Source organism: Ochotona princeps, chromosome 17, assembly GCF_030435755.1.
Source record: "Ochotona princeps isolate mOchPri1 chromosome 17, mOchPri1.hap1, whole genome shotgun sequence".
Lineage (NCBI taxonomy): Eukaryota > Metazoa > Chordata > Mammalia > Lagomorpha > Ochotonidae > Ochotona > Ochotona princeps.
This window is the reverse complement of record NC_080848.1, coordinates 31,291,223-31,314,403: the sequence shown is the minus strand read 5'-3', so window position 1 is coordinate 31,314,403 and position 23,181 is coordinate 31,291,223. Positions and strand designations below refer to the sequence as shown.

Below are 23,181 nucleotides of genomic sequence, written 5' to 3'. Positions count from 1 at the left end.
ATTTCATCTTCCCGAGCTTCCATCTGACAACAGAGACACTATTGCATAGGCCTGTTGGAATGCTTCACAAGTCCCCCACTGCTTTCATTTCGTGTCCAGATCCCACCACAGGCACATGGAGGCTCCTCAGGACATGGTTTCTGCCTTCTTTCACTACACGTCTCACTGTCCCCCCTGCAACTCCACAGGCCAAGTGGACTGAATCACCTGTGATTTCTAAAACTGTGTTCTCCCTCAGTCTTAGCAAAGACAGTGGATGTGCTAGTTCTGGGATGCCCCCACAGGTCATTGCTGTCCTCATTTCAGAGCTCAGTTTCAGAGGCACTTCCTGCAGAAGCCTTGCTTCTTCCTCAGTGTTTTCTTTCTTTTTCTTTTTAAAGATTTATTTATTTTCATTGTGAAGTCAGATATACAGAGAGGAGGAGAGACAGAGAGGAAGATCTTCCATCCGATGATTCACTCCCCAAGTGAGCGCAACGGCCGGTGCTGCGCCAATCTGAAGCCAGGAACCAAGAACCTCTTCCGGGTCTCCCACATGGGTGCAGGGTCCCAAGGCCTTAGGCCGTCCTCGACTGCTTTCCCAGGCCACAAGCAGGGAGCTGGATGGAAAGTGGTGGAGCTGCCGGGATTAGAACCGTCGCCCATATGGGATCCTGGTGCGTTCAAGGCGAGGACTTTAGCCATTAGGCCACCGCACCAGGCCCCCATTCCTTGGTGTTTTCATGGCACACTTGGCAGCTTCTAGTGTAAGCATGTTCAGCAGTTGGTAGGAATCCCTTGTATGAGACTGTGCTTCCTGGAAGGCAAGTCTATGCTTTTTGTTTCTCTACTTCCAGGGCTTTCCAGGGTTTGACATGCTGTCAACCTCTCAAGGAGGCAGTTGAATGAATAATGAGTGAGTGAATGAATGAATGATGATACAAACTTAGGAAGTCAATGATGAACAGTACTTTCTGTACTACTTTTACACACACACACGCACACATACACACATATGCAAAGAGAGTGAGCAAGAGAGAGAGAGTAGGGACTGGCATTGTGGTATAGTGTTTGAAGCCAATACTTGTGACTTAGGCATCCCATACTGAGGTCCCAGTACTAGTACCAGCTGTTTGGCTTCCAATCCAGCTTTCTGTTAAATGCACCTAGAAAGGAAGTAGATGATGGCCTAAATACTTGATTCTTTGATACCCATGTAGGAAGCCTGGCTGAAGTTTCAGGCTCCTGGTTTTGGTTTGGCTGTTTTGGCATTTTTAAAAAAGATTTATTTTATTTTTATTACAAAGTCAGATATACAGAGAGGAGAGACAGAAAGGAAGATCTTCCATCCAACGATTCACTCCCCAAGTGAGCGCAATGGCCGATGTTGTGCCAATCCGGAGCCAGGAGCCAGGAGCTTCTTCCAGGCCTCCCACACGGGTGCAGAATCCCAATGCATTGGGCCATCCTCAACTGCTTTCCCAGGCCACAAGCAGGGAGCTGGATGGGAAGTGGAGCTGCTGGAATTAGAACCGGCTCCCATATGGGATCTTGGCACATTCAAGACAAGGACTTTAGCCACTAGGCCACGCTGCTGGGTTTTGTTTTGGCGATTTAGAGAGTGGACCAGCAGATGGAAGATCTCTCTCTCTCTTTCTCTCTGTGCCTGTCTGTCTGCTTTTCAAATAAACAAATTCTAAGCAAAGGGGCATGGAAGAAGAACCTGTAAGATCCCCTTCCTCCCCTTCTAGCCCAAATCCGTCCTGCCATTGCCATGCCCACCGTCTCCTCCAGGCTGCCTTCCCCAGTAAATACATGCTTGATGGTTAAATGCTTTTTAGTCATGGTAAACTTTTATTCCTTTGTTCTTGCTTGTTTGAACTTGTCTAGACGTGTTTATGACCCTCCCCAACTAGAAATTGAGGGCACAATTAAGGCTCACATAATGAGGAAAAAGGACTTTATGTCTTTTTTTCTGACCTGAAGGCGTTAATTCTGAGCTTACCCCTCATGTCTGATTCGGCTCCTGCTTGTTTCCTGTCATACTGCATAACATCACCCTTTGGCCATTTGGACAAGCAAGGAACACAGCAGGCTCCTTCTCTGTGCTGGCCACTCCCATCAAATTAGTTACCAGCTTCTTGGGGGGCCCGGCAGTGTGGCCTAGCAGCTAAAGTCCTCACCTTGAACGCCCCGGGGATCCCATATGGGCGCCGGTTCTACTCCCAGCAGCTCCACTTCCCATCCAGCTCCCTGCTTGTGGCCTGGGAAAGCAGTCGAGGACGGCCCAAAGCTTTGGGACCCTGCACCCGCGTGGAAGATCAAGAAGAGGTTCCTGGTTCCTGGCTTCGGATTGGCGCAGCACCGGCTGTTGCGCTCACTTGGGGAGTGAAACATCGGATGGAAGATCTTCCACTCTGTCTCTCCTCCTCTCTGTATATCTGACTTTGTAATAAAAATAAAATAAAATCTTTTTTTAAAAAAAACACCTTTATTTGCTTTAAAAACATAAGACTTCTTGTACAATAAAGCATAAGCATGTTTCATCTACAAAGTCAGAATATCTTCCTCAAGAAACACGCAGGAAGAAAGGAAAAACACACATATGGCAAAGTAGTCACAGATTACCTCTAAAATAATTAAGACTTTGATTTTAACAGATAATTTTGTACTATGAATGTTTACTGTTAGTACCAGGTGTGAAATATGGCTTTTTGTTATTGTTATACTTTTGTTTTCAAAAGATTAATTTTTCTGGCCTAAAGTCTTAAAATAAAATCTTAAAAAATTAATTACCAGCTTCTTTCCCACCTGCTCCCAAGGTATCTCTGGGATCACTTCATTCACCTTCATCTGCACAGCTATCCAAATCCAGGGCACTGTAATCTCCTAGCAGAATTCTTTGCACTGGTCACCTCATTGGTCCCCCTGCTTTTAGGCATCCCTTGTCTCTTAAGTGCTCTTCATCCTGCAGCTGGAAAATCAAGTTTGACCTTCTTCTTCTTTCTTTTACATTATTTATTTGAAAGGCAGAGCAATAAAGAGGTGGGAGAGAGAGAAAGAGGGAAGTCTTCCATCTGCTGGTTCAGTCCCCAAATGGCTACAACAGCTTACCGTGGGCCAGACTAAAGCCAGGAATTGGGAAACCCCATTCAGGTTTCCCATGTGGGTGGCAGGAACACAAACACTGGAACCAGCATCTGTGGCTTCCTACGCACATTAGCAGAAAGCTGGATTGGAAATGGAGGAATCATGATTTCAATTGGCACTCAGAAGGAAATATGGACATCCCAAGCCAATCTGCTGTACCTCCTCTGCTCTTAAATCCCTCTGCTTAAAAAGTTTCTTGGGCCCAGTGAAGTAGCCTAGTGACTAAAGTCCTCCCCTTGCACTTGCTAGGATCCCATATGGGTGTCAGTTTGTGTCCCAGCTGCTCTGCTTCCCATCCAGCTCCCTGCTTATGGCCTGGGAAAGAAGTCGAGGACAGCCCAAAGCCTTCGGATTCTTCACCCGTGTGGGAGACCTGCAAGAAGCTCCTGGCTTCAGGTCGGCTCAGCTCTGGCCACTGCGGCACTTCGTGGAGTGAATCATCGAATGGAAGATCATTCTTTCTGTATATCTGACCTTCCAACAAAAACAAAAACAAAAGCCAGTACTGAGGGGCTGGTGCTGTGGTTTAACAGGCTAATCCTTCACTTGCCTGTGCAGGTATCCCAAAAGGGCTTCTCCACTTTTGATCTAGCTCCTTGCTTACGGATGGGAAAGCCATGGAGGATGGCTCAAGTGTTTGGGCCCCTGCATCCATGTGGGAGTGCTGAAAGAAGCTCCTGGCTCCCAGCTTTGCATCAGCTCATCTCCAGCCCGGCTCTGGCCATTGTGGCCATTTGGGGAGTAAACTAGCAGATGGAAGATCTCTCTCTGTAAATCTGTCTTTCAAATTAAAAAAAAAAACAAATCTAAAAAAAAAATGGTGAGTGCTTCCCAATGTTTTCATGATAAATCCTAAATTCAACATTCTTTTTTTTTTTTAAAGATTTATTCATTTTATTACAGCCAGATATACACAGAGCAGGAGAGACAGAGAGGAAGATCCTCCGTCCAATGATTCACTCCCCAAGTGAGCCGCAACGAGCCGATGTGCGCCAATCCGATGCCGGGAACCAGGAACCTCTTCCGGGTCTCCCACGCGGGTGCAGGGTCCCAAAGCATTGGGCCATCCTCAACTGCTTTCCCAGGCCACAAGCAGGGAGCTGGATGGGAAGTGGAGCTGCCGGGACCAGAATCGGCGCCCACATGGGATCCCGGGGCGTTCAAGGCGAGGACTTTAGCCGCTAGGCCACGCTGCCGGGCCCAATTCAACATTTTTTTTTTTTTTTTAAAGGTAGACTTATTTATTTGAAAAACAATGATGGTGGCAGGGTGGGGATCTCTAGCCACAGGTTCATTCCCCAACAGCTGCAATATTTGCCACTGATGATGTTTACATAGCGTTGAGGTTTAGGGGAAAGTGGGTAAGACCATTGTTTCCACACCTTCTTTTTTCTTCTTCCTGTATCTGGGGGAAGTGGGGAAAGATAAGGGGAGAAGCTTCACCTAGCCTCCCAGCCACCTCAGTCCCCAGGATGGGGAATGGTCACCTGCTGTCATCCCAGGGTCCCTGATATGGAGCATGTTCTGAGGATTCTGCTCAAGTGGCTTTGATACTTTTGAAAAGTTATGGATCTTGGGCCCAGCGCCGTGGTCTAGCGGCTAAAGTCCTCGCCTTGAAAGCCCCGGGATCCCATATGGGCGCCGGTTCTAGTCCCGGCAGCTCCACTTCCCATCCAGCTCCCTGCTTGTGGCCTGGGAAAGCAGTTGAGGACGGCCCAATGCTTTGGGACACTGCACCCGCGTGGGAGACCCGGAAGAGGTTCCTGGTTCCCGGCATCGGATCGGCGCGCATCGGCCCGTTGCGGCTCACTTGGGGAGTGAATCATCGGACGGAAGATCTTCCTCTCTGTCTCTCCTCCTCTGTGTATATCTGGCTGTAATAAAATGAATAAATCTTTAAAAAAAAAAAAAAAAGAAAAGTTATGGATCTTGTGACTCCAAGGATGAGGAAATCCTTCTAAGGTCCATTGGCTGACTGATCCATCTTAGAATCTCAATTCAGCCAGATATTTACTGTCAATGCTTGGCTGGGGTAGTTGATGAATTAGTTCTGCCCTCCTTCCTCTGCTATGGTACTAGATGTCCTCTGCAGGTTCCAGTAGACAGCCATATACTCCTGTGTATCTGGGAATGCCATCCACTGCTCCATCTAAGCCACTGAGAAGGCCCAGCTCTGATATATGCACTCCATGGTCAGACCACAGATCCTGTGATGCTTCCCATAGTTGGAGTTCTGAGTCCAGCGATTCAGTTGGGGAGATCCCTAAAATACCTCATCTGAAGTGATCCCAGACCTAATTCTTGTGTGTGCTTCCCAGAATGAGGATAGATAGACTCTGTCACCCACATCAGTCTATGCACACACTGATAGTTGCAATTGCTGGGTCAGTTCTGTGTCTAGCCCCATCTCTCATTATAAACCAATGGATGCTGTGACTTAGCATGACCTTGCTTACCACACACTTGGCCCTCACATTCAACAGTGGAATATGCAGCCTAGTTGGAGTGACCCTCAATAACTCCCCTCTCCGCACACCACCACCGAGGCTGGCCCCCATCCCCTATTCCTGTGCTTGCCAGTGTGTACAGCATACTGTACTGGTCCAGTCTGTCTCACATCCCATTCAGCTCTCAAACATGTCAATGTGCATTGAAGCCCAGTTTAACCCAACTGACTCCACTATCCAGCCCACACTCATGCTGGTGGGTGCCATTCTGTCTAGCCAGGCCTTCCCCAAGCCCTGGTTCTCATATTCACCAGTGAAAGTTGCAATCCATCAGAGAGGTGCCCACAGTTTTCCTACTGAGTCTGCTCCCAGTTTCAAATCTTGCACTCTGCAGGTGTTTCTGCATGTCTAGCTGGACAGAATTTGCCTGCAGTCCCAGCACTTGACAGCCAATGCTATGGTAAAATCCAACCAGGCCATACCCACTCTGCACCAGTGGGTACAGTCAGTTAGCTCAGCCTGGCTCTATCTCAACCCAGCTCACATGTCGGCCAACAGGTGTTACAGCCCTCTCTGGCCTGGTCTGCCCCTGATCCAGGTTCTCATGCTCACCAGTGGGAGTAGTGGCCCAGAGGGGAGCCCCCTGCAACCCCACACCTAGGCTTGTACCCTCCTCCTGCCTCACATGTGCTGGTGGGTGCTGCAGCCCAGTCTGGCATGGCCTGCCTCACCTTGGCATTTGCCAGTGGAGGCTGGAGCCTGGCTCAGCCCAGCCTACCCCCAGTTCCAGCTTCTGTTGGTGGGTACTATATACCCTTTCCCAGCCCAGCCAGCCCCTAGTCCCAGTCCTAATGTAAACTGGATGGTGTTGCAGCCCGACCTGGCCTCACCTGCAGGCTGTCCTGGTTCTCAGATCTGCCAGTGGCTGTTATGAACTGGCCCAATCTGGCCCACACCCAAACCTGACCCATATATGTGCCAGTGCATATAGTAACATGGCCTGATTTGGGCTGATCCCAGCCTTGGTTCTTATGTTCATCTGCAAGGACTACATCCTGACAAAAGAGTTCCCCAAGCTGCTCCATCAGATCTCCTCCCAGTAGCAGATCTCGCACACACCAGTGTGTCTTTGGCCCAGCCTAACCTAGTCTACCTCCTGTCCTGGCAGAAATAGTGTCCTTGCCCAACCTACCCACATCCATTCTGGTTCCTACGGTTTTGTGCTATAGCCCAGCCACCAGGTCCACACCTAGACACAGCTCTTGGGTAGTTCAGTGGATAATGAGACCTAGCCCATCCCATCCTACACCCACCCTCGCTCTCATGAGCATCAGTATGTGCTGTGCTAGAGTCTGTTACAAGAGTCTTAAGCAAACCAGTGGATCCCAGTCTGGTACCCCCAAACAGTCCACATTGGTGTGGAGGGACACTATAATCTTGTCCAGCCCAGATTGCTGCTCCCATTCTAGCTCTTGTGCTTGCCAGTGGGAACTGTAACCCAGCTGGGGCATCTCCTTAGCTCCCCAGCTGGGCCTGTTCCCAGCCACAGATCTTGTGTGCCAGTGGTTGCTCTGACCCAGCTTCATATAGCTCATTCCCAATCTTGGCCTTTGCCATTAAATACTGCATTCTGTCCTGGCCTGCCCCCAGGCCCAACTCTCACTGGTAGGTGCTGCAACCTGACCCTGCTCAGTCAGCTCCTATCCCTGGCTCATGCAAGCTGGTAGGTGTGATAGCCTAGCTTGGCATGATCCCACTCTAACCTGTCTTCTGCACATGCTAGCTGGCTAAGGTTTGGCCTGGCCTTGCTCAGTATGCCCCACTCCAGAACCAACCCACACACTTGCTGACGGGTAGCACTACTTTGCCTGGCCTGACCAACACCCAGGCCTGAACCACACAGTCACCAGTGGAGCTGCAGCCCACCAGGGGAGTCTCCTAATTCCCCCACTAAGCCCATGCCCAGATCTCACATGTGCCAGCGGTGCTAGGCCCTTACCTGATATAATCTGCCCTCTCCTTCTCAGCCTTTGTATGAACTGATGGATGTTGTAACCCGGCCTACCCCCCACCCTATTCTTGGGTGTGCCTGTGGGTGCTGCAGCCTGGACCAGCTTGGTCTATTCCCAACCCCAGTACCCATGAGTGTCAGACGATTTCATGATCATGACTAGCTCAGCATATTACCACTCTCGGCTCTTAGGCAAACCAGTGGAAAAAGCGGTTCTACAGGGCTGGGCCCACATATTCCCCCATAGAATCTGCCCCTGATCTGGTTCTCCTACATGCTAGTTAATATTATGGCCCAACTTAACATGACCAGTCCCCTGTTCTGACACTCTCTGGTAGTTACTCTGGTCTAGCCCCACCAGGCAGACCTCTAGCCCTAGCTTTAGTGTGGGCTGGTATATGGTGGTCGGCAGTGTCCCATGCTAACTAACCCAGCTCAGGTCTCCCATGTAGGTTGGTGCATCAGTCTGATCTATAAGTGACCTCCAGCCTCTCCCCTCCAAACCACTCAGTCTGTCTCCTCACTTACCGGCAACCACAATGGCCTTGTGATTGGGAGTCCTTCAGAAGTCGTTCCTCACCTGCAATACACTCTCTCAGTCCTCTTCCATCCCTCTCATCTCCCTGACCCTTTCCCTAATCAATCCACAGTCCCTGTGCCCAGGAGTGCATGGGTTCCCCAGCCCAGCCTTCCAAAGCCCCAGTGGGTGGTGTGCTGGCTTGGAGCTCTGCCTGCCCACCAGGGTCCCAAGCTCCTGGACCTTACCCCTTTCCAGGCCTGGTCCACCAGCACACCAGGCCAGCATGCTAACCTGCGGCTCTCCCCTTCCCCTCCTCCTACCCTGCCTGGGACCAAGCAAGTGGGGAAATCCCCAGGCTCGCTCAGCCTGCCTGCATGTGAGCCCTCAGGTCCCTGCAGGCCCGCAGGTGCTATCCCCTAGTCTCCTGCAAGCCCACACTCCCAGCCCCCACCTTCCCACTGCCCCCATTCCGGCAGTGGGGCCAGGGCTCACCTCCGGAATCTCTGCTCATTTCTTCACTGGGTGATTTTTGTTCACCACCTAGGGCTAAGGCTAAAATGTATTGCCCTCTGGGAGAATGTTCTTACCAGTCATCTGAGATTTCCCTTGGCTTTCTCTCCTGTAATAGAGCTAAGGCCCCTTCAGGCCATACTACATTATGGTTGAACCTACATACAATAGTGTTGATTTGCTAGGTTTCAAATTCCATCCCGACCGTTAGCAAGCTCCAGGACTCTCAAGCAAGTGAATTCGGCCTTCTTCTTGGCAATGTGAGGAAAATATTTCATTAGTCTGGTGTGAGAATTAAATGAGATGCTGTAAAGCGCCTGACAATTACCGTTAGCCCCTATGACAGTAATGGAAATCAGCGCGATTCCCCCACTCCACCCCTTGCTCAGGGTCAGGTTTGTGTGTGATTTCGTTTTCGTGCACAACTCTGCTTCTGGTGCCGCATTGTTTTCTACTCGGCAAGGTAGTAATAATAAACCATGAGGTGATCAGGTACCAGCTCTCGTCACGACTTTCTGTCCCTGAGCTCCAGCTCGTCCACTCCGAACGCCCCCAGGTGGCCTGAGCTCTCCGCGAGAACCGGAGAGAACCAGGGCAAACCATTCGACATTTTAGACGAAGAGAGGCCTTTTCTAACCAAACAGTCTGAGTTTATGAGGCAGTCCCTCTTCCGCCTCAAAACTTCGAATTCTGTCAGAACCAACGAGATGAGGAATCCGACGGCGACTAGCACGGCGTGAGTACGTTCAGCCTCCTCCCCCGTACTGCCGGTGGCATTTGGTACTTTCTCTTCTCAGTTCCCTCTCAATAATGGTACAGCCCATGGAGGGGGGATCAGAGAGGTGGTTGGGGCTCTGAGTCCGGCTGTGGTGCACAATCACCCCTCCGCCCTCGGAGGATGGTGCGGCCCGTCGCCCGCTGATTGGCTGCCGAGGCCCCGCAGTCGGCCTCTGCCCGCCGCGCCGCCCTCAGAACAGCTCCGGCCGCCGCGCCGCCTGGCTGTGGTAGTCCTTGTTCTCGCCGGGCTGTGGGGGCTCCGCGCCGCGGCCGTTAGTCATGTCGGGTAGGTGACTCCGTCAGCGAGCAGCGGCAGCGACGAGAAGGGGCCGGCGGGGTTGGGTCGCCTTCCCGCCCATCGGAGGGCCCGGGGGGAGAACCTTCGGCCCTGAGGGAGGCTTGGGGTGGGGGGGCGGGTGCGCCGCCGCCATGTTGGGCTGGAAGCATTCACGCTCCCAACGCTCTCTGGTTGCAAACCACGGCGGGAGCGCCACGGGTCCCCTGTCTTTTTGGCCGTGTCCTTGGAACCTGAGGAGACTTGTCGCTCCCGGGGAGGGTGTGTATGTGTGAGTTTGGGGGGCGGAGGCCTTGTACGCCATCCTAGGGGGCGGGAGGGGAGCCGAGATGAGAGCATTCGACTGAGAGGATCGGCGCTTCAGGTCCTCCGCTCCGCCTCACGTCTTTCAGCGAGGCCTCGGGCCACTCATCTCGTGCCTCAGTTTCTCCATCCGTGAAGTGGAGCTGGGCCTTCCTGACTCACCCGCCTCTCCATCAGGTGGGGGGCCTGGACGCCCTGGGAAACCTTTCAGAGGACGTTGCCTCGTATGCCGCCTTCCTCGCCGCGAGGCCACTGGGGGTCTTGGCCTATCAGTCTGCTTCCTTCTCAACGTGCTCCAGTTGTTTGTCCCCCGAAAGAGCTCGAAGGTAGCCCCGTGTCCTAGTGACAAGCTCCCTGTAGGTGTCTGGTGGTGCCCCGTTAAACTTGAGCAGACCACATGCGTCCCCCGTTGTGTGGAGGAAGAAGCCTTGGTGGTTCAGGATGGCCAGTTTGGATCCTGCTAAAGCAGAATTAAAAAGCCAAGAACGTGCAGGTCCTCTGGGTTTAGCCAACCAAGCTGATGACACCAAGGGCTCCTCTTACTGGGAACCTGTCCTTTTTTGTGGTTCAGAAGCAGCACGTTGTCCCCAAACCATATGGTTGGGGTGCAGTATGCCTTCTGGCAAAGGCTGTGTCCTTTTGGTTTGGGGTCAATCTATTGGTATTGAAGAAACAAACACAAAACCCTAGCACTTCAGTCTTGTGAAGGATGAAGAGGTGTGACCGTAGTGAAAATTATGGAGAGGAATCTGAGTTAGCAAGACAGATTGGACAGGAAAATAGTGTTTTTCTTAGGTTAATGTTGATATTTAAAGGCTATAAACCACTTGCTTTTAATCTCTGTTTATCCCTCAGCAACTAGGAACTTCCCAAGTAGTCATTGATAATCCCTTTTATCAGCTGCATGATTTGGGAGGAAGGCTGATAGAGCTCTCCAGGAACCCCAGGAGGTTATAGCCTTTCCAGTAGTTTTAAGAAGATGGACAGTTCGGCCCTCATGAAGAAGTTGAAAATGGATGTGTTGTTTGTTAACAACCTTAGCCTGTTCTGATTTTTAGTACAAATAGTACAAACAGTGGCTTGTTTTGCAGTACTAAGTAGTTTTAGGAGTTGGCCATTTGTGAAATTCAGGCTCTGCATGCGTTGAAGAAGGGATTCACTCATTTACCAATATTTGACCTATGCCAGGTTTTTAATTGCTGCTTTGTAATTTGAGTTTTTTTTTCTTAAGAAAATATTGAACTTAATTTTCATGTGTGAAATGAAGTATTTAGTAGATAATTGTTTCTAAACATTCAGTTAAAACTAGAATCTTAAGTTCTGCCTGGTCTTGTCATGCCGTGTATTGTGTTTATTCGTATAAGTACAAAAGTAATGTGTTTGTATAAAAACACCTTGACTTGTTCTTTGATGAATGCTTAAGTTGATAAATTAACAGATTAAACCACCCCCAAACAATTAATGCCATCAATAAGTTACATCTTTAAACATTCCAGATTACATTTATAAATTTGTCAGTTTGACTCAACCATTCTGAATGTGTATCAGGGAAGACGTATAAACCTAGTCAAATATAAGCATTTAAATTGTTGACAAATCAAAACCATAAATCTTACAAATCAGTCTGGCATTCAAATACAGTCTACAAAAGTGAATTATCTGATACCATATTAGAATCACTGTAATAATGTAAATTTTAGCTACTAAAAATTATAAAGTGAAGATTATTCTCATTTTGATCTGTTCACAAACTCCCAGGCACCCCCGTTCTTCCAATATCCTCCCCCCAAAAAGGGCAAGCCCCTCCTGGCAACAACGAAGTAGAAGTCTGCATGGTAGGCATGGCACTGAGCTTGTGGCTGTGCTGGAGAGGAGAGGGTCTCACCATGCAGAGGCTTGGATGTTCTGTCCAGGTAACCATGGAAGGATGGGAGTTTCCTTGGCATTGAGCCCTGGAGAGCCAAGGGATGGGAACGGAGAGACCCTAATAGCAACCCTGGACTTCAGAATTTGGAATTTGTAGGACTGTTATCTCCGGGAAGGAATGAACTAGGAAAACGTCCGTGGAAGCCTGGAGGCAGAATGAAAGGAAAACTCTGCTGAGAATTTGTAACTTGGACAAGTGCTTCACACAGTTCTGGTATTCATTTAGCCTCCAGGAAGCCTTAGGGCACATTGACGTAAAAATTGTCTGTGCTATCCGGGTTCTTGGTAAAAAATTCTGGAGGGAATTTTACAGCCTAGATCACAAATAGTATTAGAAAAAAGAGGCCTAATAAAAGCACAGAGAGGAAGATCTTCCATCTGATGATTCACTCGCCAAGTGAGCTGCAACAGGCCGGTGCTGCGCCAATCTGAAGCCAGGAACCAGGAACCTCTTCCAGGTCTCCCACACGGGTGCAGGGTCCCAAGGCTTTGGGCCGTCCTCAACTGCTTTCCCAGGCCACAAGCAGGGAGCTGGATGGGAAGTGGAGCTGCCGGGATTAGAACTGGCGCCCATATGGGATCCCCGGTGCGTTCAAGGCGAGGACTTTAGCCACTAGACCACGCCGCCGGGCCTGATTTTTTAACTTTTGAAAAAGATCTTATGTATGTATTTGAAGGGAAAAGACAGAAAAATCTTACATCTGCAGGTTTACTCCCCAAATAGACTCAAATGTCCAGAACTGGTAGGGGCCAAACCAGGAGCTTGAATTCCATTCCCGAGTACCACATGGTTTCAGGGCCCAAGCATTTGTGCCGCTTCCCAGGCATGTTAGCAGGAAGTTGGATTGAAAGTGGAACAGTGAGGGATGTGGGGTTCAGACATCACAGGCTGCAATGTAACTTCCTGTGCTACAATGCTGGCAGCTGAAGATAATTTTTTTTTTAAAGATTTACTAATTTTATTACAAAGTCAGATATACAGAGAGGAGGAGAGACAGAGGGGAAGATCTTCCGTCCGATGATTCACTCCCCAAGTGAGCCACAACGGCCAGTGCGCGCTGATCCGAAGCCGGGACCACGAACCTCCTCCGGGTCTCCCACGTGGGTGCAGGGTCCCAATGCATTGTGCCGTCCTCGACTGCTTTCCCAGGCCACAAGCAGGGAGCTGGATGGGAAGTGGAGCTGCCGGGATTAGAACCGGCGCCCATGTGGGATCCTGGGGCTTTCAAGGCGAGGACTTTAGCCGCTAGGCCATGCCGCCGGGCCCTGAAGATAATTTTTAACTTTTTCAACAAGACATGTTAAAAACTGAATATACTCAGGAAGAACATTGAGTGTATGATAATTTAATGCAATAATAAATTTTGACTAAAATTTTTTCAAAAATATTTATTTACTTTTTAAAAAAATACTTTACTTAAAAGTCAGAATTAGGGAGAGAGAGATCTCCTGTTCACTGGTTCAGTCCCCAAAATGGCTGCTACATCCCTAGGTGGGCTTGTTCCATCCCATTATGGGATGCCAGTGCGGTAGGTGGCGGATTAGCTTGCTGTGGCATGGTGTCAGCCCTAACTATAATTTCTAAAACAGGAGAAAAACGGCAAGAAGCTAATAGAAGACAGAAAAGGAAATAAAAGAAAAGTCATAGTAAAGATAGTTTAAATGTAAGGGGTTAGAGATAAATAAAATTCAATGGTAGCATTATAAAATACTGATAAATAGATTTTTCACTTTGGGAAAATTGATGTAGATATATAGCTGTTCAAAAATAATGCATCAATCATAAGAACAAGAAAAGTTGAAAGATGGAAAAATTACATACCAATGTTCCGATAATTGTATAGTTACATTACCAACCAAAATAAACCTTGAACATTTTTAGTGTTTATGTGATGCTGAAGAGAAGTCATGAAGCTGTGTCTACTTCTATGTGCCTAACAATGTAGCTGGAAAGTACAGAAAACAAAGCAATTTTTTTTAAAACATTTGAGCCATTGTACCAGCCCTGAAAATGACAAATGGGAAGCTTAGAAACATAGTATTTGTAATTAAGAGATCAAACAGCTAGTACAGATCTGAACAAACATTAGGAAGAATGGACCATGCAGCCCAAACTGTAAGGTTGTAGGCTGAACTTGAACCTGTGACACTGGCATCTCATCTAGCACCAGTTCAAGTCTGGTACTCTGCTTCTCATGCAGCTCCTTGCTTATGACGTGGGTAAGCAGTGGAGAATGGCTTAAGTCCTTTGGCCCCTGCACCCACTGGCTTCAGTTTGCCCAGCTCTGGCCATTGAGGCCATTTGGGGAGTGAACCAGCAGAGGGAAAAGTCTCTATAATTCTGGCTTCTTGCAAATTAAAACAAGTAAAACAAACCAACCAGATAGACTGATGGTTAATAGTCCTACAGTGAATGAGCATAATGCTGGGAAATTTGCTCAAAATTTAGAAAATGTGGAATTATTTTTCAAGCACATGGTGTATAGTACTAGAGAGAAAAAGCAAATCCTAACAACTGAGAATGATAATAGAAAATACTTTGATGGATTGTTGCTAGGAAAAATTAAAAAACCAAAGTATATATACTTGGAATTTTGAAAAGCACCTTTGAGTAATCTGTGGCACAAGGTTCACATATCGAACTGATTATAGAAACAGTTTGAAATATCTTAACATCTATAAGCTGGTTTTCTCTCATTACAAAATATTTGTGCATATGCTAGTATTCTGGGGACCAGATTTGCTAGTTCATATGCTTACTGGTGTTTTAGAGTTGGAAAGCCAGCAAAGGAAATCAAGTTTACAATTTCAAAAGGCTGAACTGACTGGTTGAAAGTTAGAAATCTTAGTATTTTTATATTTGAGATATGATGGCAAAATTTATGCTGTTACCTATCCGAAGTTTTGGTTATGGATAAAAGGAAGGAAACTTGGATAGGCTTCATTGTCACTGGAGAGAACATATTTGTTCCTGGGGATATGCATTATGAGATGTTTTATACTTAGCATCCCCCTAATCCTTCTCAATTTCTTATTTGTTGTTTGATAGATGTATCTAGTGAGATTCTGTATCCTCTCCCTATTTTTTTATTTGGTTGTTAATTACAGTGCTGTCCCTTTTATTATCATAGGCATGGCAATGATGTATAATTCCTTTTCCATTTTCAAGTAGTCGTGTGCCCATCACATTCATAGGAGTAGGTTGGGTCTCATTTAATATATGTTTTTAAAGGCTTATTTATTTTTATTGGAAAGGCAGATTTACAGAGAGGAGAGACAGTCATATTCCATCTGCTGGTTCACTCTCCAAGTGGACGGAGTTGAGCTGATCAGAAGTCAGGAGTCTGGAGCTTCCTTTGGGTCTTCCACATGGTGCAGGGTACCAAGGCTTTGGGCCGTCCTCTACTGTTTTCCCAGGCCACAGGCAGGGAGCTGGATGGGAAGTAGAGCAGCCAGGACACAAACTGGTGCGCATATGGGATCCTGGTGTGTGCTAGGTGAGAATTTAACCACTGAGTCATAACACTGGGACCTCGTTTTTTTTTTTTTTTTTTTTTTAAAGATTTATTTATTTTTATTACAAAGTCAGATATACAGAGAGGAGGAGAGGAGCTGGTGCTGCACAGATTTGAAGCCAGAAACCAGGAACCTCTTCTGGGTCTCCCTCGTGGGCGCAGGGTCCCAAAGCTTTGGGCCATCCTCGACTGCCTTCCCAGGGCACAAGCAGGGAGCATGATTAGGAAGTGGAGCTGCCAGGATTAGAACCGGTGTCCATATGGGATCCCAGCGCGTTCAAGGCGAGGACTTCAGCTGCTAGGCCATTGCGCCGGGCCCTGGCCCTCTTAATACATTTAAAATCAGGGATTTTTTTTTTCTTTAAAATACTTATTATTTGAAAAGCAGATTCAAAGAGAGAAGGAAAGATCTTCCATCCTCTTGTTCACTCCCCAAATGGTCACAACAGCTGAGGCTAAGCCGATCCTAAGCCAGAGCTTCTTCCTGGTCTCCCACATGGGTGCCAGGGCCCAGAAGTACGTGGGTCATCCTCCACTGCTTTCCCATGATGCAAACCAGTGCCAATATGGGATGCTGGTGCTTGAAGGTGATTAGCCAGTTGAGTCATCACTCTGGTCCCCTTTAAGGAAAAAAATGTGTCCAATCTGATTAGACATCCTTACTGCAGGAAAGTGGTGTTTTTGATGTCCCCCATTTATACAACCAGTGGTAATGTTTTCATACTGTAGATTTGTATAGATTGAGAAAGTTACTGATTTCATTTGATTTTTGGTGAGTTTTAGAAATGTTAGCAGCCAGCAGTGATTTTATTTCATATTGGGTGAAGTTGGGTCTAATGGTCAGCAATTTGAGACTTGGCTATATTTTATAATTTCATATGAAATTGCTTTTATCACAGGCAAAGTTAGGTCATAGATTTGACTCGAGTAGAAGCTCAAGAGAGCTGCCTCAAATTTTTCTGAAGTGACTGATGTTTTGAAATATTGAAGGAAACTCATAGTTGAAATTTTTTTTTCATGTTTTAATTCATGCTTTCACTGGTTTTTATTGCTAAGATAAAAGATAGAAGCAGGTACAACTGCTGCTATACCAGTTGGCCGAGTCTCTGAAAGCTCGGTAAAGTCAGAGTTGAACAACTAACTGCACAGCCTTTAGAAACTTTGTGTTGATGCTGACATCTGTAGCATAAAAACACAGAGAAGTAGTAATAAGGGGGGGTCTTCAAAAAGTTAAAACGTGTTTCATGGAAATGACACATGGATTTGAACTTTTTTAACATCAGAATAAACTTACATTTTAAATCCATCTTGCCATGAATTTTTATTTTTGGGTTTTTTTTTCCAATTTTTTATGTTTTTGACAATCTTTACATAGTTAATTAGCGTAAAAAGGTTCAAGGGCTATGGGAAAGTGGGTAAGACTATTACTTCCATATTGTTTCCTTCATGTATCTGAGGCAAAGGAGAATATTGAGGGAGAAGGCCCACCCAGTTTCCCAACGCACCCCAGGTCCCTGATGTGGGATGTGCTCTGAGGGTCTTGCTCAAGTGGTTTTGATAGTCCACCAGTTGTGAATTGCTGCCAATCTCACCTCTCCAAGCACGATGAGGTCGTGTAAGAATCCATTGATTGACATAGTCCATCATAGAGTCTCCATTTGCCCAGTATTTTGCTGCCAACATATAGCTAAGGTGATTGACTTGTTCTGTCTTCTGTCTTTTCTTGGTTAGGGTTCTGAGTCTGGCATTTCGATAGGGGAGATCCCTAAAAAAACTTTGTCTGAGATGTTCCCAGACCAGATTCTTGTATGTTCTAGCAAGCATAGGGCCCGGCACAGTCCATTGCCCCAATCAGCTGGTGGTTGCAATTGCTGGGTTGGTTTTTCTGTTTTCAGCCCCGATTTCCACTGGAGCCAGTGGGTGTTGCAGTCCGGCCTAGTTCTGCCTAGCACATACTTGGCCCTCACATAAACCAGTGGGAGCTGCAGCCTAATCGGAGCGACCCACAATAATCCCCACCAGGCCCACCCCCTACTCTGGTTTGCCAGTATGTGTAGCAGACTAGTCCAGTCTGTCCCACACCCCATTCGGCTTTCGTACTTGTCAATGGGTATTAAAGCTTAGTTTCATCTAACCAGCTCAACTATCCAGTCCCCATGGATGTTGTTGGGTGCCTCTTTGTCTAGCCACCCCAGCCCCTGTCCTAGTTTTTGTGCCCTCCCGTGGGAGTGGTAACCCAAGAGGGGGGAACCCACTATTTCCCTCCCAGGCCTCGCCCACTCCCGAACTATGCACTCTCCAGGTGGTTCTGTGGTTTGACTTGACAGAATTAGCCCCCAGTGCCAGCTTCTGCCAGCTGATTCTGCGACTAAGCCCAACCAACCCTCACCCACTCTAATTTTGTTTGCACCAGTAGGAACAATCAGCCCAGCCTGGCTTTTCTCTGATCTAGCCCACATGAGCCGCACAGGTGTTGTAGCCCTGCCTAGTCTGGTCTGCCCTCATCCCAGCTCACGCTCTCTAGTGGGAGTAGCTGTCCAGCAAGGGAAGCCCCCCCCATTCCCCTGCCGGCTCCGCCCCCTCCCTTCCTGGTTCTCATGTGTGCTGGTTGGGCGCTGCAGTCACATCCGGTACAGGTGACCTCAACTTGGCATTCCATATTGTGCACCGGTTTTTGTCGCGACCGAACCTGGCTTGACCCACACTGTTCTGGTGCTCGGATTTGCCAGTGGTTACCATGAATTTTTAAATAGATTTGTATAATGGGTTTGGCATAATATATAATCAAGCATAGTCATGGGATTTTTTTTCTTGCCATTTTTCCTGACTTTTTCACTTTTTTTGGGGGGGGGGAGATATTTTTATTGGAAAGGCTGTTTTATAGTGAGAAAGGCAGAAAGATTTTCAATCAACAGGTTCACTCACCAGGTATCTGCAACAACTGGATCTGAGCTGATTGAAGCCAGGAGATTCTTTTGGGTCTTCCACAGGGGGTTGCAGTGTTTCAGGGTTTTGAGCTGTCCTCAACTGCATTCTTTGTTTTGTTTTTATTTATTTGTTTTTTAAAGATTTATTTATTTTTATTGGAAAGGCGAATATAAAGAGAGGAGGAAAGAGAGGAAGATATTCCTTCCAATGGTTCACTCCCCAAGTGATCGCAACGGCTAGAGCTGAGCCAGTCTGAAGCCAGGAGCTTCTTCCGGGTCTCCCACACGGGTGCAGGGTCCCAAAGTTTTGGACCGTCCTCCACTGCATTCCCAGACCACAAGCAGGGAGCTGGATGGGAAGCGGGGCTGCCAGGAGTAGAACCAGCACCCATATGGATCCTGGTGTGTTCACGACGAGGACTTTAGCCGCTACGCTATCGCGCTGGGTCCTGTTTTTGTTCTTAAAGATTCATTTTTATTGGAAAGACAGATCAGATTTATGGAGAGAAGGACAGACAGGAAAAAAGATCTTTCATTTGATCTGATTCACTCCCCCATTTGCCACAGTGACTGGAGCTGAACCTTTCTGAAGCCAGAAACCAGGAGCTTCTTTGGGTCTCCTATGCAGGTGCAGGGTCCCAAGGTTTTGGGCCATCCTTGACTGCTTTCCCATGCTGCAGGCAGGGAGCTGGATGGGAAGTGAAGCAGTTGGGACAGGAACAGGCACACATAGGATCCTGGCTGATGCAAGGTGAGGATGGAGCCACTAGGCTAGACTATCGTGCCAGTACCATTAGCACACATTTGTAAGTAGTTTTCAAAAATGTGGTTTTTGTAAAAAGCAAATACTGTTTGTACAGACTTCTCCTTGCATAGTGTTTATTTTCCAGTTTTTGTAACTGCAGTTTTTGAGATTTCTTGTTGCATTTTATCTATAAGATCTAAAGTCAGTCTTTAAAGGAAGTGTAATTTTAAATAAGATTTAAAATTCTTTATAAAAAAAAATTCTTTTTATGTGTTTTAGATTCTGGAAGTTACGGTCAGTCTGGGGGTGAGCAGCAAAGGTAAAGTATACATTTTAATAACATGGGAAGATGACAAAAGTAACGAGAAAAAGATGAATTTAGTCATAAGGGTTATCTCTTGAGACTTGGGGTTAGGTGCCATAAAAATCATTACATATTGGCTTCTCACAGGGCAAAGAGAGTCAGCCTGTGTAAATGTGTGTTTAAAACATTTTGTTTATTTATTTTTATTTTTTTATTTTTATTTTATTGCAAAGTCAGATACACAGAGAGGAGGAGAGACAGAGAGGAAGATGATTCACTCCCCAAGTGATCGCAACGGCCGGTGCTGCGCCAATCTGAAGCCAGGAACCAGGAACCTCTTCCAGGTCTCCCACACGGGTGCAGGGTCCCAATCCTTGGGCCGTCCTCGACTGCTTTCCCAGGCCACAAGCAGGGAGCTGGATGGGAAGTGGAGCTGCCGGGATTAGAACCGGCACCCATATGGGATCCCGGGGCATTCAAGGCAAGGATTTTAGCCGCTAGGCCATGCCGCGAGGCCCACATTTTCTTGTGTAAAAGTCAGTCTGTCGTTAAATACAAAATCTTAGAGATGGAAATAAATCTACATATTGTAAATATTTCTTTAGGCAGTTTCTTAATAAAGATAATTAAATGATTACAAGTTCTATCAGAAAAAAACTATTTGTGCTGGTATACAGTATGTTAATATTTTTTCATGGCAGATTTTCTTGAAACACCATTATAGAAATGTTTAACATTTTTTTATAGTTTTTTTCCAATGCTCACAACAGAAAGTTTATTATTGTGAGTACATGCATGCAGGAGACGTCTTTACTGGAATTAGAGCCTTTGATTTATATCATAAATGTTTGCAACTCAATATGAGATACTCAGATTAGCATCTCAAGTACCTTGTCATCAAATTTAGGCTCCTGGAAACAAAAAGATTGTAGTACTCTAGTTTGCATCTTGAAATGTTTTTTCAATGGAATTTTTTTTTTTTTAAGTTAAGGGGTTAGCACTTGACAGCTCTAAAGTAATAAAAAATTTTGTGAATTTTTTTGAGATATTAGAAATACATTTAGTCAGTGTTTTGTTAGCGTTTACATGCTGTAAAATCAAACTGGAGTATTAAGGTGATAAAAGCGATAACTTAGAAAATTGATTTACTTTTATTTTTATTTTTATTGAAAATTAGATATACAGAGAAGAGGAGGGACAGAGAGGAAGCTCTTCCGTCCAGTGATTCACTCCCCAAGTGGCTGCAATGGTTGAAGCTGAACCTATGCAAAGCCAGGAGCAAGGAGTGTTCTCCGGGTCTCCCAGGCGGGTGTAGGGTCCCAAGGCTTTGGGCCACCCTTGCCTAAGAAAGTCAGTTTTTAAAAAAGATTTATTTGGGCCCGGCGGCCTGGCCTAGTGGCTAAAGTCCTCTCCTTGAAAGCCCCGGGATCTCATATGGGCGCCGGTTCTAATCCCGGCAGCTCCACTTCCCATCCAGCTCCCTGCTTGTGGCCTGGGAAAGCAGTTGAGGACAGCCCAATGCATTGGGACCCTGCACCCGCGTGGAAGACCTGGAAGAGGTTCCAGGTTCCCGGCTTTGGATTGGCGCGCGCCGGCCTGTTGCGGCTCACTTGGGGAGTGAATCATCGGATGGAAGATCTTCCTCTCTGTCTCTCCTCCTCTGTGTATATCTGACTTTGTAATAAAAATGAATAAATCTTTAAAAAAAAAAAAGATTTATTTTTATTTGAAAGTCAGGTTTACAAAGAAGGAGAGACAGAAAGATTTTGTATTTATTGGCTTACTCCCCAAATGGCCGCAAATGTCAGAGCTGAGCCAGTCTGAAGCCAGGACCTTCTTCTCGGTCTTCTTTGTGGTTGTAGGGTCCCAAGGCTTTGACCATGCTTGAGTGTTTTCTGAGGCCACAAGCTTGGAGGTAGAAGGGAAGTGGAGCAGCTGGGATATGAACCAGCACATGCAAGGCAAGGACTTAAGCCATTTGGCTGCTGTACTGGCCCGGGGTATTGTCATTCTTGAGATTTGCTGCTTGTAAAGCCCTAATTGGCTATGAAGGAATGTACTTGATGTAAATGTTGAAAAAATGGATCTTGGCTTTATACTTGATTAAATAAATAGTTGTGGAATAAAACTAATATGTTTTTTTAAATAAAAAAGATTTGTTTATCTGAAAGAGTTAACAGAGGGAAGAAGGGAGAAAGGCAGAAAGAGGTTATCTTCTGTCTGCTGGTTTATTCCTCAAATGTGCACTGGTCTGGGGTGGTCCTGGTGGTACTAGTGACAGTGGTCAAAGCCAGGAGCTTTATCTAGATATCTCCTAAGTGGGCATGGGGGCCCAATACTTGGACATCCTGTGCTGCTCCCAGGCATGTCAGCAGGGAACTGGAGAGAGGTTAATCTGGGATTTGAACCAGCAGCCGCAATGGGATGCTTATGCTTCAGACAAACAACTTAATCCATTGTGTCACAGTGCCAGCCTGCGGTTTCTTTTTAAATTCCCATTTTATTATTCGAAAGTACAGTTTTGTTGGATTTTTTTCCAATTTTTTTTTTTAAGATTTATTTATTTGAAAAGCAGAGTTTACAGGAAGGTGGGCAGGGGATGTTGACAAGGACAGGCTGCTGCTATTTTACGTGCGATGCCAGCATTCTAAGTGGGTTTAGTTTTAGTTCCAGCTACTCCATTTCCCGTCCATCTTCCTGCTGATGTACTTGGGAAAGCAGCCAATGATGATTCAACTGCTTGGGCTCCTGCACCCACATGGGAGAATCATAAGAAACTCCTGGGTCTCAGCTCAGGACTGGCTCTGCTCTGGCTGTAAGTAGCCGTTTGGGGAGTCAACCAATAGGTGAAAAATTTTTTTCTCCTTCTTTCTCTCTGTAACTCTTTCAGGTAAAATAAACAATAAAGTAACTTTTTGAGAGAAAAAAGAGCACAGGCTGTGATTTGTGCAGTGGCCAGAGCTGGGCTGATCCACAGCAGGGAATTGGGAGCTTCTTCTGGGTCTCCCATGTGGGTGCAGGGATACAAGAATCTGGGCCATCTCCCGCTGTTTTCCCCGGCATGTATCAGGGAGCTGGATCAGGTGTAGAGCACCTGACACTTGAACTCTTGCTCCTATGGGATGCTGGTATCACAGAAGGAGCTTTACCCACTACGCCATAATGCTTGCCCTATTTTGGATCTTTTGGGTTTTCTAACTGTTGCAGTTTTGTTTGTGGGAGACTGTGAAAGCCAACCAGGTGGTTATTTGTTTGACATTCAAGGTAGCTGAGAGTGACTTTGTCTTTTTTTTTTTTTTTCTTTTAATATTTATTTGAAAGGCAGAGTTAACAGCGAAGGGAGACGGACTTGGGGAGAGAGAGATGGAGAGGAATTGATATTGAGAACTAAGTGGCTACAGTGACTGATCCAGGCAAAACCAGGGGCCTGGAATTCTGTCTGGGTTTCCTATGTGGGTCTAAAGATCCAAGCGCTTAAGCCATCTTCCACTGCTTTCCCAGCAAATTAGCAGAGAGCTGGGCTGAAAGTGTAATAGCTGGCATTTGGATTTGTGCTCACATGGGATGGATGCCAGCATCACAGGTGGTAGCTTGATTCTCTCTGCCATGATGCTGATCCCTATTTATGTCTTAAACAGTTTTTGGTTATCATCTTTCAGTTTAAACTCTTAAGAGAGAGGCAGGCTGACAGTTGCTCAGAAAAGAAGCTTATATTTGAGATTAAAAAGTTGAAAATAAAGACTATTTTTCATTTAAGCTTTTAAGTTCTAGC

At 46.6% G+C, this 23,181-nt stretch overlaps 2 protein-coding genes across 6 annotated transcripts in view; one reads left to right on the top strand and one right to left on the bottom strand.

The window, feature by feature from the left end:
- MMP28 (matrix metallopeptidase 28) overlaps positions 1–9,675 on the bottom strand; it is a 44,129-nt gene extending 34,454 nt beyond the window's left edge. Inside the window, exons 1-2 of the mRNA XM_004593855.2 lie at positions 9,593–9,675; positions 8,823–8,899 (exon numbers count right to left, since the gene is read on the bottom strand). Coding sequence (XP_004593912.2) covers positions 8,823–8,899; positions 9,593–9,675 — 160 coding nt within the window. The remainder of the gene's footprint in view (positions 1–8,822; positions 8,900–9,592) is intronic.
- The window catches only part of TAF15 (TATA-box binding protein associated factor 15), a 37,829-nt gene continuing 24,190 nt past the window's right edge, over positions 9,543–23,181 (top strand). For 2 of the 5 annotated variants that reach the window (XM_058675411.1, XM_058675407.1), the window contains exons 1-2: positions 9,543–9,680; positions 19,385–19,424. In XM_058675411.1, the coding sequence (XP_058531394.1) occupies positions 9,674–9,680; positions 19,385–19,424 (47 nt within the window). In that variant the 5' untranslated portion in view covers positions 9,543–9,673. The remainder of the gene's footprint in view (positions 9,681–19,384; positions 19,425–23,181) is intronic. The other 3 variants (XM_058675410.1, XM_058675408.1, XM_058675409.1) reach the window with 2 other exon arrangements.